At 33.3% G+C, this 17,564-nt stretch overlaps 2 protein-coding genes across 6 annotated transcripts; one reads left to right on the top strand and one right to left on the bottom strand.

Moving 5' to 3' along the window:
* Positions 1-210: 210 nt before the first annotated feature.
* LOC106756524 (histone deacetylase 9) lies at positions 211-6,495 on the bottom strand. 3 transcript variants are annotated; one of them, XM_014638986.2, is made up of 14 exons: positions 6,286-6,494; positions 5,161-5,273; positions 4,932-5,049; positions 4,393-4,467; positions 4,087-4,306; positions 3,896-3,959; positions 3,586-3,678; positions 3,338-3,446; positions 3,112-3,161; positions 2,942-3,032; positions 2,135-2,205; positions 1,841-1,939; positions 1,213-1,279; positions 211-822 (listed from the first exon to the last, which is right to left on the bottom strand). In XM_014638986.2, exons 1-14 carry the CDS (start codon positions 6,320-6,322, stop codon positions 740-742), a joined length of 1,290 nt encoding a protein of 429 aa, XP_014494472.1. In that variant the 5' UTR covers positions 6,323-6,494; the 3' UTR covers positions 211-739. The 3 variants fall into 3 exon arrangements, with proteins under 3 accessions (XP_014494472.1, XP_022634252.1, XP_022634251.1); XM_022778531.1 differs by lacking the exon at positions 5,161-5,273 and having other exon boundaries at positions 6,286-6,495; XM_022778530.1 differs by lacking the exon at positions 1,841-1,939 and having other exon boundaries at positions 6,286-6,495.
* Positions 6,496-7,303: 808 nt separating this feature from the next.
* Positions 7,304-14,665, top strand: LOC106756285. Of its 3 annotated transcripts, XM_022778533.1 has the most exons (6): positions 7,304-7,337; positions 7,456-7,569; positions 7,925-8,021; positions 8,187-11,657; positions 12,289-12,392; positions 14,647-14,665. In XM_022778533.1, the coding sequence occupies exon 4, from the start codon at positions 8,203-8,205 to the stop codon at positions 10,861-10,863; it is 2,661 nt and encodes an 886-aa protein (XP_022634254.1). In that variant the 5' UTR covers positions 7,304-7,337; positions 7,456-7,569; positions 7,925-8,021; positions 8,187-8,202; the 3' UTR covers positions 10,864-11,657; positions 12,289-12,392; positions 14,647-14,665. The 3 variants fall into 3 exon arrangements, with proteins under 3 accessions (XP_022634254.1, XP_022634253.1, XP_022634255.1); XM_022778532.1 differs by having other exon boundaries at positions 7,305-7,569; XM_022778534.1 differs by lacking the exons at positions 7,304-7,337; positions 7,456-7,569 and having other exon boundaries at positions 8,021-8,096.
* The last annotated feature ends 2,899 nt before the right edge of the window (positions 14,666-17,564 follow it).

A 17,564-nucleotide genomic window follows, 5' to 3' on the forward strand; every position in this document is an offset into this window, starting at 1 on the left:
GGAATCTTACTGAAAAGATTATTATTTTTTTAATTTCCTTGTATCATTTTTAGTTTGAAAAAACAAGAATATTGATATTGTGATCAATATATTCAAAAAGCTTTAAATAATTTACAATAGTGCCAACATTGTTCATTAAACGACACCTTGTTTGAAAAAAAGTTCAAATAAATAATGCTATTCAGCTCGTATCAGATTTCACACAAAAAATAGATATTCCGTGATACCAAGGAAATAAAGAATAATCAAACTTTTGAGAAAATATACAACTTCGAAACTAAAAATTCTATTAAATATACAAGTTTGTTGCACTAGCCCCTACCACTTTCTTGCTACAAGTAGGTGTTCATCTCTAATTGGATTTTCTCTTTTGAAATGGTCACACCCCAACACTGGCTGGCTAGTTAACGTGGAATTGAAAATCAACCCTTAATCTCATTCTTGAGAAATGCTCCGACTTCATTCTTTACATACTTTTTTGAAACAATCTCACTGATTAAAATTTATTGAAAATTACAAAATTTGGTAAATCTCATAACTAAATGACTCTTTCCTGATTTTATAATTTTCAATAAATTTTAACCAATAAGAGAGGGTGTACAAGGAAGAGTATGTTAAAAAGTGAGATTCTGGCATTCTTCAAAAAACTAAAAATAAGATAAAAAGAAATAGTCATTATATCACGACTGCACCCCTTGACTCTGAAATGTGACTGCAGTGAATCAAGGTCCAGCTAATTTCATGAAACATCCATTTGATCATTGTCATTGTCAGCTTCATAATATTCATCATCGCGCTGGATGTGCTTGTCTTGAGAGTGCTCTGAAAAAGAGAATTGTCATATCCATAAACCAAGATTTGGCACTAAGGTAAAAAGAGGAAGGAAAATGACGCTTTTTTACTTAATCACACTTTTAAAGTCTATATTCAATATTAATAATTACGGATAGTCCTTAAGATTTTTTAATTAAGTTATTTGTCCCAAAAGTTTATCCACACTGATTAATATAATAAAAAAATAAAAATGGAATTTTGATGTAAAATAAAAATGTGATATGTGAATATATATAAAAGTTGTATGCAAAATCAAATTACTCCTAGAGTAATTTTAGAGTTACTCTCCCTATTATTGAATGGAAATTAGACATTCCAAAATCACAGATCAATATAGAGATCAGAAATGCAATTAATAATTATTTTCTTTTTCCTTACGATCAATACGCTCATCAGGGTTCTGCTCATCTTCATCGAAATCTGGAATGTAGAAGTCAGGAGGGACCTGTGATCCACAAAACATTAGTTGATGCATTACTAAAAGTAGTTGGATCCGACATCATCAAATGGGTTTGAACCCAAGTCCAAAACAATTCAACAAAGAATGGAGAGCGACAAGAAACATTTTGAAGAATTAATTATTAGCGAGATTCCAAGTTTACTAACAAGCATAGCCTAAATAATAGATTTCAATAGTCCAAATGCCCAACTTCAATGGCTACCATCCTTCAGTTTAACAATTTTACAGAATCAGTTGATACATAGTTCCTGAAATTCCACCCAACTTTAGAAACCTTCACTCTCCACAATCTACCAATGATTCTCATCTTAATTTAGAAGCATCATAGGAAGGAATATTTTCACTTAAAATGCTTAAAGGTATACCTCCCAAAAATTGATTAGTAACCATTGGCAACAGATTATTAATACAAGAAAGTTAAAGAGCTTCTAACACAACACCTCTAAAGTAAAAACAAAACATTCACAAGAAACAATTTTATGATAAAGTAATTGAGTCTGCCCACAAGATGGGGTCCTCCTATTTCAAGGATGAACTCACACTCACCTCCTGCATTTGAACACTTGGAGCATGTTGGATGCAACGAAGATTTTCCAAGACTTGCATTTTAATAGTGCTAAGATATGATTTACTATTTAGGTTTTCCTGATCAATTTAAAGGAAATATTAGTACAAGCAATATTGTAAAGAGGAAAGATACCACTAGATGCAAATTAAACATTCTAATGAGTATTTTTTAATCTATCCAATGAAATCAGAGACATTAAATGTCAAAAAGAAATCCAATCATCAAACAAATTAAACTCAATAGAAGAGAAACCCCAACAAATAGATACATACTATCTGCCCATTTGGAATCTTCAAAGAGAATTCTGGTGCAAAATATTTAATATAATCATTTTCCGGAATCTCTGCAAGACAGAACAAAGCAAGTAAGAAACATTTCCAATCTGAAAACAGTAGGACAGAATTTAAATCTGGAATGGGGAATCGACTATATTGGACAACACATGTATGGTATTGTTTAGGGGCTCGTAGGGTTAAGGAGGATTATATTGTCTATCAGGACATAAACCTAAAAAGCACAAACTTATAACTAAGATAGAAAGCATTTTGGGGATAAATTACTCTCCGGGCAAATGTTGCAAAATAAATATAATGCAACAATTAGTAAATGTAAAGCAAACTCTCCCATGCTCCTGAGGAAAAATCGGTATTGCGTATTTTTTTCACCCATTCCAAGTGTTGTGTGCAACTACCGATATCCTATGCTCATAGAAATTATGAGAAAGGAGCAGAGCAGGGGTTTTGGTCATAACAATAAACAACCTTGCCTATGAGGCAAAGAGGGTAGAAAGGAAGGGGAAACCATTTGAAGTAACAAAGATAATAAAAGGCTGGGAAGCGCAACATAGAGGAGATTCAGTATTCAGTGAATTTGAGGGGTGGCTTTACTCAGTTAAGTTTACAGAGCCTCAAAGGTCTGTAGTGTTTAAATAACCATCACTTGACAATTCACATGACAATAGTGTTTTAGTTTCACTTTAAAGCATGAACAAAATAAATATCCAATCCCATTAACAAAAGAAAATAAAATCTTGGTATAACATTTCATAATTCAAGACTTGAAAAGAGGCTGACTAATACCATTAGGAAGCTCTGTATCTAGAAGAACTCCTGTTTCAACAGTCCAACATCGAGCAACATTTTCTTTTGTGTATCCTCCACCTCCAGTGACCTGTGACAGAAGTCCAATCTTGTAAAATCATCCATAGCACATGTGAGTGGAAGGCAAACATAAACTAATATAAACTCACCAGCAATGGCAAATTGAATCTTTTTACAAAGCTAACACATTCGGAGTGACCTATTAAAGAAACATTGAAAAATAAATTTTCTAATCAAGCTAAACCATCCACTAAGCAATAGAGACCAATATTTGAGAAGACAGACTGAACATAAACAAGAACAACCAGGCTTTATCCCTAACATTGAATGGTGATATTTTTTCATCAGAAAGGAAATTTACAGGGAGATAAGCACCATCAATAGAGAGATTGAAGCAACCCAAGCGATCTCCAGCAAGCGAATCTGCTCCACACTGGAGAACTATTGCACCAGGTTGATATGTTTCAACTACTTTGGAAATAATCTATGGCATAAGCATTTAAAAAAGTTCAGACAAATTACCACCAAGCAGAAATAATGAAATGAGTATTGAAATGAGCAGCTTTATAATTTAGGTTGAAGTTTGGCAGAAAAAGAAAAGGGAAAAAAAAAATTGAACTTACAGTCTTGAAAAGTCGTGTGAAGCTAAGGTCATCTATTCCATCCTTCAGTGGGACATTTATCGCATAAAACTTTCCTTCTCTTTCTCCTATTTCCTTTAATATGGTAAAATCAGTTCAAATCATTCCAATCTATAGAGTATTTAAAAAGCTTTTCAGAAAGCATAGAGCATTCCATTCAGCAGATTACAACATGGGCAACAGTGAAATCCAGATTTAGAATATTAATATTAATGTAATAGTAAGGTTGTGATAGTCTGATAGAACAAACTGATGGCACAACCAGAGATACAAAGAGAATAAAGACAATCACCTTAGCATCACCAGTACCCGGGAAGAACAGGTCTCCATACTTATGAAAACTGACAGTCATCACCCTGTAATGAGAAAGTTTACCATTTAACAAGGTAGAGAAGTCACAAGAAGTATGGCTAAACTCCCTATATTCTCAATCATTAATAGTTTCACCTCATAAGCCAAACATGATATTAGACATCAACTGACCTATCAGTGAAGTAGAAGGCTTCTTCTACGCCATCACCATGGTGCACATCTATATCAATATACAAAACACGGGCATGATATTTAAGAAGCTCCAAGATTCCTAAAACCAAGTCATTGATGTAACAAAACCCAGATGCCTCGCATTTCTTGGCATGGTGAAGTCCACCAGCCCAGTTTATAGCGATATCACAAAGTTGGTTGTTCAATCGACGTGCAGCATCTGTAGGCACATGAGTGAATCAGCATACATATGACAAACTAGGCATAACAAAAATTCAGAGAAGCACTATTATAAACATATTATACCTATAGTTCCGCCAGCATAAATCTGACAAAATTCAAACAAGTTGTCAAATACAGGGCAGTCTTCTCCAAGATTATCTGACACATGATTAAAAAAAATAAGAGAAACCTGATATTAGCCAGAAGCTAGACGATAAGTTAATAATATATAAGAAAAATAATTATATAACCATTGTGGTTGGAAAACATTAATTTCAAAAGTCAAATATCAATAATTTATAGAAGGAACTAGGGAGGAAACCACATATTTGATGAAAAGTAACAGGAATTATAGGTAAACATTTACTATATTCTTCAGTACTTTCAAAATCACTCCCTTTCCCCCCACACTTATCTGCCATGAACATTAGGGTTAGATAATGTTAATCCAAAACATTTATGGAACTATCCTCCTCTCCCCCCCTCCCCCCAGGCAAATGTTTTTGGACATGGAACCCTAATTTAGTGACAGCTGCATCCAGGATAAATTACACGTTCAGTATTTGGGTTTCATCATATCTCTTAAAATTACATCTGAATGCATTTAAAACTGAATAGCATACATTTCGTCAGTTCATTTAAGAACAAGTGCTGAGTGTCTGGCGTAATCCTGTGCAAAAACTCAACATAATCAGCCGAGTGAAACTGGGCAAGCTCAACAGGATAAGCCTTATGTGGACGCTGGATCATGCATAAAATAGAAACCATCAGAACAAAATTATGCAATCAACAACTTGGCAACAAAAAAACAAACATAAATAAAATGCAGAACAGCCTATATATGTAACTAACATAAATCTCCATTTTCTTATGAAGGTCATATGAGAGAACAAGATGATGAGTCATGCAAAGCCGGTGTGGCTTCATTGGATGCTTTGCACCAAAGTAAACACTACCAACATCGCCTGCAATATGAACATTGAAATGCATGAGTAGATAAAAAAGATGCAAAGAAACAAAACCTAGCAGATAACATAAATATTAATCCGGCTGTCATGACACTGTTAAGGACTCAAAAATAAACAGGCAGTAAATGGAAATTGAAAAGCAAAGCTTTTCTAAGTTCTCAATGAACTAAACATTGCACTTTCATTAAATAATTTCACTTTTCAATTTATACTTTCCTAACAAATTTAATAAAGGAACTTCTTGACATGAGCCAAGGTTTTAAATTGAGGTTGCAGCTACCTGCAATTCGTCATATTGCAAATAAACATGGCTGGTGTCCTCATTTGTGAAAACCACAAAAACCTTGATGTTGCAGCCACAATTGCAAATGTGCACCAAAATTTAAAACCTAGAACCCGAAAACCAATTGGTATTCAAGATCGAACAGCTCCTCACAGAACTCGACTGTCATTGCAGATGCTGATTTTCTTACTGAACAGCGTGAGTAATAACAAAAAAAAAAATGTAAAACTAAACTCCATAGTGACAGCCAAATAGAGTTTTTTAAAGTGCAACTATCCAAAATTCTCTACATTGAATCTTTCAGAAAAAATACTGAGCCAAGCATGGAGCAGAATCAGAAACCTAAAACAGCTCTAAAGACAAATTCATATCCTTATTGTACAGGCGACTTCTTTGGAATTTAAGTAAAATAAATAATATATAAGTAGAAAGAACTATAATCCCAGTTTCTTGATTTTAGGTTGAAAATACTTCCTGTACTTTTTATATAGTATTGCTTACAACTCGTTGTTACCGGTTAACGAATCCTCGGTATCCCGCCATGAAAAACCTCACATGGCTAGGGTTTCGATATTCAAGAACGAACTGAGCTAGGAATTTGAAAATTGCGTGATACGAAGAGCGTTGACGAACATCACGAGTTCAATTTCGTGAAAGAAGAATCGGACAAGAAAACAAAGAAAAGGAACGCGATTTGAAGAATATAAGGAAAAAAGAAAAACGTACCGTCATAGAAGTATGCGATTCTGTCCTTGGAGCGCATGTTTTGGAGAGAGCGTTGAAGAGTAGTGGCGGGAATTGATGAAAGAGAATATGGCTACCATGGCAGTGTCAATGGCATTAGCTTTCCCTGCTGTGACATTTCGCCTCTTCTTTTCGGTACCTCTTCTCTCTGTCACTGAATGACCGTGTTTTTGTCTGCTTTTTTATTCGGTTAAACCGTTTACGCGTACTTATTTTCGTAAATTTGGTATCCTTCTTTTACAACTTTTTTTGAATTGAGTTGTTATAATTATTAATTTCAAACAAATTAATTTCTTTTGTTAAAATTGTTAAAGGTATTAAAATTGTGTAAAGGTGGGTAGATGACGTGGTTAAAATTCTCCTTTTTAGGTGTTAAAATTATGTAGAGATGTTAAAATTGTGCATAGGTGTTTAAATTTTTCATATTTTCCTCTGTACAATTTTAACACATTTGCACAATTTTAACACCTCAAATAACAACAGAGGCTAATTTGTTTGAAATTAACATCTATAAAGATTCAATTGAGAAAGTTTAAAAAATAGACACCAACTTGAGAATCCCTTACAAAACAAAAATAAAGACGTGTATATGGTTTTAACCTTTTTATTGTCAGATAAACAATTTAACCATTGCTTGTAGTTTTACCTTTAATAACTTGTTTTTTACAACTGTTTTTTTAGTTAGATATATTTTTTCTTAAACTATTATAAAAGGTATATTTTGTTTTTAAATTAAATTTTGTTTTGTTGAAAAACATATTTTATATTGGTTTTATAAAATTTTGAGACTGAATTTTTTATAATTTAGTTTAAATTGAAATATATATTTTTTATAATATTTAGAGACTAAAAATAATTATTGTTTTTATAATTAATATTTTGCCAAACTTTAACATGAATATGATTAAGAAACATAAATTTTAAATTTTTATTGTGTTATTATAAAAATATTTTAAATTGATTGTATATAAGAGTAATTTATAGCAGAGGAGGACGCAGCATCCACACCCAAAACAGGACACAAACTTACCCAGGTGCGTTCTGCATAAATCATGACCTTCAAACAAGCAAATTCAGTGTCGTTTTTTGAATTTTTTTTTATCTTGTATCCAACCGAACTCGCTGAACCGACTCCAAAACCGTTTTCTGAAGCGAGTCGAGATATAATAAGGAGAGCGCACGCAGTTCATCCCATCACAGCTGTGCAACTGGAGTGGTCTCTGTGGACTCGTGAGACGTTGAGGAAGAGATAATCCTACTCTGCAGGTTACTTCCATTTTCTTTTTAACTTCATGCCACTGGAACTCTTGTATGTGTTGATCTGGGATCTGAGTGAAAAGAATAGAAAAAAGAAAAGAAAGAGGAAGAGAGGGCAGAGTGAAATCTTTTATTTATTATCATCATTATTAGTACTTTAATTTTGTTATAATTATTATTTTATCTATCATAATTTTTTTTTTTTTGTATATCCTTAAATACAAATACTGACTTTCTTTCGTTCCACGCCTACATTAAATTCCTGAAAACAATAACAGTGTGAAGGATGATAAAGAAAATTGCTGAGTTATGGAGAATGTGCTGGCTGAATTTTTGTGTTAATCTAATGTTTCTATTGGTACAGGGAACTTAATATTGGCATTGTACAATATAGTCCTCTGGGTCGTGGCTTTTTTGGAGGAAAAGGAATTCTGGAAAACGTGTCTGCTGTTAGCAACCTGGTATATGTTATTTTAGCATTTGCAGTTTCATGTGTGTTTCTGCTGTATACCGTGGGGATGGAAATGTTAAGTTCTGTATGTAGCCTAATGCAAGTTAGAATTAATAATTTCCTTAGTATTAATTTACTCTTTTTGAAAATCTTATTTTGTATGATTTTATTACAGGGGTTGTGCAATTGCAATGGAGCTCTCAGAAGAATGGAAATCATTCTTCCCAGTGGGATCCTCTACAGCAGCTCCTCTTCTTCTCTCCAGTTCCTCTTCCCTCCCTTTGGGTCCTCTTCACTTCAACCCTAACCCTAATTCGCTCTCCCTTATCTTCTCTTCCACCTCTCTGCAACCCTCTCTTCACTACACTCCATACCTCTTACCTTCACGATTCCTTCTCTCTTCCCACCCTTCTTCCATTCTCCCATCCACCGCTTCCTCCATCGCCTCCCTCTTCTCCTCCACCCAACAAAACGACGCCGCTTCCCCCTTCCTCCGCAACCGCCTCCACCTCCTCACCTACTCCCATCGCCCTTATGCCCTCATTTTATTTCCCGCCGGCGACAACGACCACAAGCTCGCATTTTTCACGCTTTGCTTCGAGGACTCTCGCTTCCATACTCAGCTCGACACTAACGGCGACGTTTTTTATGCGTCTACCGGCTCCTCACACCGTATCTTGAACATTTCTGTTAACCCTGTTACTGAATATGACGAGGTTGATGGAGTTATCGGGTATTTTCTGGCTACTACTCTGTATTCCGTTCATTGGTTCGCTGCGAGACACAATCAAATTTTGGATAGACCTAGTGTGCTCTGTTTGGGTGATAAGATGTTTAAGACTTGCCCTGTGGCGCATGCTTGTTGGAGTCCTCATATATTAGAGGAGAGCTTGGTTTTGTTGGAGAGTGGCCATTTGTTTTTGTTTGATTTGGAGTGTTTTGGCTCCGGTGCTGGTTTCAAGGGGACTAGGTTGAAGGTGCCCTGGAATGATTCTTCAGAGAGTAAGGCGTGGCTGAGTTGTGAGTTTAGTTGGCACCCCAGGATTTTGGTTGTTGCCCGTTCGGATGCTGTTTTCTTGGTTGATTTGAGGCTGAAAGAGTGTAGTGTGAGTTGTTTGATGAAGATTGAGATGCTGCGAATGTATGCTCCGGATGAGAATGAGCGGTTTCTTGCGTTGTCGAGGGCTGCTCCGGACAATTTTTACTTTGTTGTGGCTTCAACTAGTGTTTTGCTTCTATGTGATGTGAGGAAGCCTTTGGTGCCGGTTTTGCAATGGGTGCATGGGATTGAAGGGCCTAGCTTCATGTCTGTATTAAGGTTGTCTGATTTGAGGTCCCACTCGAAGGAGGATGATTTTCAGGTGGCTTCTGAATCTGGGTTTTGTATTATGTTGGGATCCATTTGGAATTGTGAGTTCAATATCTTCTGCTATGGGTCTATATTACCATTTCGCAAAGGNTCTGTTACTTCAAAGATTANNCCAGCCATTTGTGCTTGGGAGCTTCCACTTGAGATTAATTTGTCTGGTCATGAGTGTCACTGTGGAAGTTGTCTCTTAAGGAAAGAGTTCACGAAGGATGCGCTTCCTGAGTGGACTGATTGGCAGCAAAAGAAAGAGATAGTTTTGGGATTTGGCATTTTAAGCAATAAACTTGCTGCATTACTCACTGAACCTGATGAAAATGGGGGTTTTACACTGATAAGGCTTACTTCATCGGGAAAGTTTGAATTGCAGAGATACCATGCCTCTTGGGCTCCGGTCAGAAACTTAGAAGATTGCCCAGATCAAGTATTGTGTTTGAATAGACACTTACTGTATCCCATGAGTGATGAGGATTACAAATTTCCAAAAAATTATAACTACTTAAAATTGGATTACCTTTACTCATATGCATATGGTGGACTCACTCGATTCCTGGTTAGAAAACTAAAAAGAAACTTTCAGGATGCTCATGACAAAGAACCTTTTAGTGCTGAAGTGCATGAGTTATTGTGTGAGAAATTAAATGCTTGTGGATTTGGTCAACTAAGATCCTGTCCTGAAGTTACTTCTGTTTTTAATGATGTCAAGCTACCAACAAGCTTACATGAGGTTGCTTGGAGAAGAATGTGGATTGACTTACCTATGGAACTGTTGCAGTTGGCGTTTTTGAGTCGTGCTGAATGCCATAAAGTTATTGGAAACCTGGATCACAATAGGGTGGCATTGGAATCTTTAGCTGTTCCCGAACTTCCTCAATTGCCTCCATTCTTTTTAAGGAAATCATCACCGCACGGCAATAATGACATTGTGGGTCCAGTTATTCCTTTTCCTGTTCTTCTTGTGCTTAATAAATATCGCAATGGGTGCTCAAACTTGGAAGGTGAATTTTCAATAGAAACAGAGCTTAGCCTCAAATACAAAGAAGTTATGCAGGTGGCTGGCGAGATTGCTGTCTCAGCTTATGGGCCTACACACCTTGATGATCATGCAGTCTCCCTTGCTGAGGATAGAGACGAAACATGGGCTGGATATTCGAAACCAAAGTCTTTTTTGTTATACCGTCCAGTTTCATTCAACTCGTTTGCAGCCGACCATGTACGTGAAAAGTCTGTTTATAGTGACGCAAATTATGATACATTCATCTCTCATATCCCAGAGAAGAAGTCCACTGAGCAGACTGAATTTGTTGGCCAAGAGATATTTGATGATCTTTCCCCTGTTGAATTGAGATTTGATGCTCCTGCGAAGAAGCTCGATCCTCTAGGTTTAAAGGCATATGATCTATTGAAGAGACAGATGTCTAAATGGCAACAAAGTTTTGATTCGTATAAGGAATTTTGTATTCAATCTAGATTTGAAAAAAAATAGTTTACCAGTGATCCCTCCTTTGTTCATTCTCTTCCCCTTAAAACGTGGATATCTTAGTAGCAATGGATCCCCTACTCCTCCTATATGTTGCTTTTGGTTGATTCTTGGAGACAGATGGTTAGTGTAATTTTATGTAAGTAATTGACAATTAAAGATGGTAGAATTGAAGAAGCTGCTCCTGGTGAAAAGAGGCTCTTATCAATTTGAAGAGGAAGTAGGCAGCTAGTTCTCAAAAACTCTAATCTATTTGGCCGATTTTGTACTGCTTCCTCCCATCATTCTTATTCTGTATAGGGGAAGATGATCTTCTTTTGTGGCTGGTAAGTGAACCTAAAAGGAGTTTATCCTCTGCTTCCCCTCAAGATGATTCAGGAATTGACAGAAGTACAGTCTATCAATTATTTATTGCTCATACAAGAATGATATTCTGTGGAAGCAACATCGGTATAGATTTTAAATCCTGTCTGTGTGAATCTGATATCCACTCTGTGATACAAGGCTCATTAAAACAAGAAAGCAACGAGGTACCCATCTTTCAAGATAACATCAAATTCTTTTCTAAAAGGTGTCATAAGGGAGAAAGAAATAAGCAATATCCAGTGCTTTATGCATCTAAACACCTTTTCTCGACGTGGATACAGTGATCTTCCCTAATGTCTATCTAGTCTTTCCATGAGTTCTTGCTGATTATGAGAGTTGAAATCTTGTTTTGTCCAACCCAAAAACAATTTTCACAGGCATGATAAACCAGTGCACTGCCAGACTCCTGAGGGTGAAAATCAGTTTAGAAAATGGTTGGTCTCTTTCAGTGCTGTATCGTTTTGTTTTATGTTGCAATTTTTCTTTCATTATATATGATGTGTTGTTTGCTATCATGCATTACCTGGGGATTTTTTGCTGAATGTTTTACTGGTTTTCATGTGTCAAACCTATATTCAACATACATTGTTGTGCTTGTAATGTATATACGAGTTTAACATCATGAAGCAAACAATCAAATTTAGATCCATTAAAAAAGAACTAGAAATTTGATAACTGGTAAAAAAGAGTTTGATAACTGGGCTTATGTTAACCGTTGGAAATTATCTTGGGTAGTCGTTGTAATTTGTAGAACAATGTTGTCTCGAACCTGGTTGGAGCTGATTGTTTTGAATGTTACTAGAAGTGTACGATGTTGAATTGATCTTCTACTGAACGTATGCTGAAGCCGTGGAAAAATGTCCAATTTGTTTACTAGTTTTATTTATTTATTTTCTATATCACACATTTTATTCCTTGAAAACCATTATACATTTTTTTTAAAGAAAAAAATTCCCACATGTATTATTTATAAAAGAAATTGATTCCTATATGTTCTCTTTGGTAACTTGTTCTTCTGATCCTATTAAATTTCTAGCATATGCTGATTTATGGTGAACTCAACAGGGACACCTTGTTGAAAGAGAGGTTGCACATTACTGCAGTCTGCACTGACAGTAGCACTTTCCATTATCCGAAACTAATCCTACTGTTTGATGCTTATTCAGAAGGTAATTGATTCTATTTTTAATTTATCACAATCGGGCAGTGTTCTCTGGCAATTGTTAAACAATAACAATGATTAGTTCTTCCATAAATGTCTTTTAAGATAATTAAATGGATAGTAGATAGGTTTAGAGTTAAGGCTTTCTCCTCCTTGGGATTCTTTTTCAAACCTTACAGCTACTCACGATTTCAAGCTCTTTTTTTTTTAGTTATTGCTCGATTCCATTGTTGCCTGCAATATTTTGTTGCTTCACTTTTTTTCCTGAAACCAAGGCAAACCTCGCATAATTCACCATGGCTAGCTTGAAAATGCACCCAACATTGTACACAGCTATCCATGTCTACAAAGGGTGGATCCCTAACATGAATACTGATATATGTGGACTGGGGGACATTGTACTCTGTACATTTTGTTATGAATAAAGATCGGGTCAATTGTTTTTTCGGCTGAAAATTTGTATATTCAGACAGCCACTATTATGTATTTTCTCTTCCATATCTCTCCGTCTTAATTTGCTGTTCTGCTGCTCTTGTATGAAAATCATGTGGTGATTCTGGTAAGAGGAAAACAAATTATAATGATCTTATTTAATGAAGGCATCTGGTTTTTCGAAAAAGAAATCATACTGAGAAGTTGGGTCAAAAAGTTGAAAATTGAAATTGAAGAGCTGTATATTTTAGAGATAACATGTGATACTGCTGCTAAAGCGAGGACCCAATTAGCTGAAGGAATAAAATATAGTGGTGTTGGTAGTGTGTGTGTGTGTGTGTGTGTATATATATATATATATATATATATATATATATATATATATATATATATATATATGTATGTATGTATGTATGTATATTTTTGGGCTAATCCACATAACTAGTAAAGTCAATTTCTCATTTATTTTTATTATATTCATATTTCCTGCCTTTTGCTTAGAAAAACTGGGTAGGGTTCATAATTCATAGTATGTGCCCTTTCTGTCTCCCTGTAAGGCATGATATCATCAATTATTTTGACTCTCGGGCCTTTAACTTTTAGCAATAGCAATCATATTTTTAGATGGTATAATGATTCTATTGAAAATAACAGTGATGGTTATTGGTTATGCTTGCATGTATACCTTAATGTACTTGCAAGAAAATGGAGAAAACAAACAACTGCTTCCGCTCTTTAACATATACTGGTTCCATGATACTAATTAGCTTAAGTTACACTACACGCACAATTAACAACATGAAAGTAAACAGGCTTGCAACTTGCACTTGGTACTGTGCAACACTGCTGTACGTGAATGTATATGGTGGATTTTTATTACAAATGACATTTGCCAACTGTTTTTCATTACACAACATTATTTAATTGTACTATTTTGAATCTTCTATAAATATTTACGAATGCAATTGTGGTTTATATTTTTAAATTTTTAACCTGAACTAAAAGAAAACATTTTTTAATCCAAACTTATTTCTTGAGAAATGATATGTAAAATCACTTTTCTAGGTATTTTTTTTATGTGATTATAACCAAATGTAAACTTCTGCTTAACATAAAACCTCTATAAGTTTCACTTTTTCTTTATATAATTTTCAATCTGCTTTTATAAGCTTAAGCAAATGGTCCTGAATTTGTAGGCATTGCATGTTTGAAATGGCTGTCACTGTGGAGAAGTCGTACTGCTTCATCAACACTCAACTTGTTAGCCAATACTCTTCGCCGATTTTCTTCTGGTACATTGGTTTCTACTTTGATACTCAGCAATAAGAACATTAATTTCGTAGTATTTTGTAGAAAATGGAACAAGGCGGGGAAAATATTGGAAAGAAGTCTCTGTTGCTTGGGGTTTCTTTTTATGGCTGCTCTTCAGTTTAGTTACACAGCTTTGCACAAATGACTTGATTGCTTTACACCCTAGCCTTATTCTAATAAAGCCTTAGTCTTTTCAATGCTGTTTAATGGTGGCTTACGAAATCATTCATCTTAATAAACACCGTCAAATCTAGTAATAGCCTTGTTCATGCGCTCTACTTCAAAACAACCTTGTTTAAGGTAGCATTAGGTACACTTGTTAGAAGAAGAACCAAAGAAAATTTATATGGTTTGCGTTTTAAAATTAAAGAAAACGGAAAGTGGGGTTTGAAATTTGTACATTTTATTTGGTCTATGGGCTAAATGCTATCCAAAATGGAAACTATGGCTTCTATGCTATCCCTGATTGCTTCTTTCTCCATCGTTTAGTCACACGTATTTGTTCTGCCTTTTCTCAGAAGTGACAAACACCAGCGCTCAAAGAACGCGAGAGAGTATGACGAATCAAATGATGTATTCTGACATAAACTCACGAATTGGGAGTTGCATGCCACTGTCTGCTATGCGAATTGGAACAATCATTCACAACATTGAGTTGAACCCAGGGCAAGGTGGCAAGCTTGTCCGAGCTGCAGGAACCAGTGCAAAGATCTTGAAAGAGCCCACATCAGCATACTGTTTGATCCAGATGACCCATTGTTCGAGGAGTGACAATGAATCCGATAGATCATCCTCATGGAGGAGGAGAGGGTAAAAGCAAGAGTAGTGGAAAATGGGGGAAAGGATCTCACACTCCTTGGGGCAAGCCAACGAAGGGTGGCTGTAAGACAGGACCCTTGAAGCGCAGAAGGTAGTAGTAGTAGTATATACAACATTCACTACAGCTGCTTCTGATGCTTAACATGCATGTAATAATTTTGGAAACTGTTAGAAAATTCATGGAACTGATTAGATTCAGTCAAATTGTGCATGTTATAGGTTCAAATTTTATTGTTGCTTAAGTAAAATGTTTTTGCATTTTCTCTGAACTAGTCTTGCATTCAGCTCACACCTCCATTGTTCACACTGAGTTTTTCTTGACTGCCTATTATGCTTTTATGAATTGGTTTGGATTAATTTTGTTGACTTGCTTAAATGAGACAGCGGTTTTTTGTTTCTTTTATATACTTCTGCTTATGCTTGGTATTCATGAAAAAAAATTATGTTGATGCTCTTTGATATTGTTCTTGAGATAGGGAAAGAATTGTTGTGCATAAAGAATCACATTCACATTACCAGCAAGGAAACTAAGTTCCCGTCTACTTTTAATTCCAATAAAAATCTATGTTAGTTTTAAATTTGTGATATTTTCTAACTGTTTTTTTTTTCTCATTTTTATTGCTAATTATTGCTAGCTTTAATCTAAACATAAAAATATTAGTTAATATAATTAAGATAGAAAAATATATTTCAAATTAAAATAATTACAAAATTTAAATATATATAATTATTATTTCTATTTTTTGGTTTAATAATTTATTTTTAGTATTATAGTTTATTAAAAATAATTATATTTCACTTAGAGCTTATAAATTATTTTTTATATATTAATTTTGATATTATAATGTTAAATTAGTGCATACATTATTTTTGAATTTATAATTCGATTAAGTAAAGTAATATTTTCATAAAAAAAATCACATAATTAATTTTCATTTGCAATATATTGTAAACAATATTTTTCTATAAAATAATAATTACCTTTTTATTTAAAAGTTACTTAAATAAAAGTTTTTCATCTATTTGGTTTTTTATATTACATGTAGTTTTAATATATAATGATTAGCAATTCTAAACATGTAATATTATGTGATTCTTTTTGTTTGAGATAAAATCTTATATATGATGTATTAACAAAAACGATTTTAATGAGTTTTAATAAAAAAACGTGTTAGGAGTAAATATGGAATAAGAAATAATATACATAAAATATATTATAATTAAAAAATATAATAAATAAATATTATTGAAATATAAATCATATATATTATTTATGATAAATAATTATGGTGTGACATAATGCTATTTTAATGAGAGAAATTTTAAAGATATTAAAATATAATTTAGCAAAACAAAATTATATATTAAAATGTATTATAAGTTAATAACTAAATAAAAAAATGTTCTAGTTGGAAAAAGAAATTCTAACATACTTTCTTTAAAGAATAATTCTCAAAGACATTTTTTTTACTCAAGTTAGTGAAAATTGAAACTAGTCTTTCTTCAAAACTTTTATCTAATTTAGTTTTCTAATTTTAGACATGTATAAATTTAGTCCTTTTTTATCTTTATTTTAATTTATGTAAAAAGTACATTGAACGAGTTATATTATATGGACAAATAAATTATATACTCAATTATTAATATATATATATATCCAAAGATGGAGACTTAATAAAAAGGAAAATTCAGTAAAAAATATTTAACCTATTTTTCTTTTGTGAATTCTCACAAAATATTCTTAAACATCACTTAATTAGTTATAGAGAAATTTTTTTAGCCTAGTTCATACTTTATATATTTTCAAGCATAAAATCATAGACACCTTTATCTTACGTAAAATCTCTAAAATTGTGGGATCCATCTACACTTTATTTATTTATTATTTTTTAATTAATTAGGTTATCCATTATCAATAACTTCATATATTATATTTATACATAATACCCCACCATTTTTGTTTTTCATGTTTATCGTTCAATTTTACAATGAAATGACCATTTCCTTCATCCTGAAATGTCTAAACTCATCTTTTTGTTGTCTTTGTTAAACTTTTTCTTCTTAATAAAAATCATAATAAACTTTTCATTAGACACAATTCTGTTCTATTCTTCTTTTGGATTAAAGATTTAATTTTTTCTGAATGAATGATGTAAGATTTAATTCCGATTTTTTTAATAAATATTACGGTAGTTTAATTCTAGTTTCATAGGTCTTAGTTGAATCCTTTGAATATCTACAAACATATGTATAATTTAATGGCTTAATTAACTTATAAATTTAATCATATTTACTTAATTTTTTCTTAAATTTTTTTGCTTATTACGTACTTAAAAATATTTGTTTATTTATTTTCGTAGAAGTGTTACATACTTTGATTTTAGTGTTAGTATACTGTATCAATTAATTAGATTCTTTCTCTTTAATTTTATTGATCAATAATTGAAGAAGAAATAAACGAGTTCATAAGTGAATTAAAAACGAGAGAACAAAATAATGACTCACAAAAATCAAATAAAATGATATTTATATAAAAATAACAAATGTTTTATGCATAATTATAATTGTAAATAAAAATTAAATTAAACAAAATAATTTCCTAACAAAAAAAATAATC

This window comes from Vigna radiata, chromosome 2 (genome assembly GCF_000741045.1).
Source record: "Vigna radiata var. radiata cultivar VC1973A chromosome 2, Vradiata_ver6, whole genome shotgun sequence".
NCBI lineage: Eukaryota > Viridiplantae > Streptophyta > Magnoliopsida > Fabales > Fabaceae > Vigna > Vigna radiata.

Coding starts and splice junctions, on each gene's coding strand:
- LOC106756524 (XM_014638986.2), bottom strand. CDS start 6,322: ATGCGCTCCAAGGACAGAATCGCATACTTCTATGACG. Junction 3,033..3,111: donor GATTCAATTTGCCATTGCTG/GTGAGTTTATAT, acceptor CTTCTGTCACAG/GTCACTGGAGGTGGAGGATA. Junction 1,280..1,840: donor CAAGTGTTCAAATGCAGGAG/GTGAGTGTGAGT, acceptor TGTGGATCACAG/GTCCCTCCTGACTTCTACAT.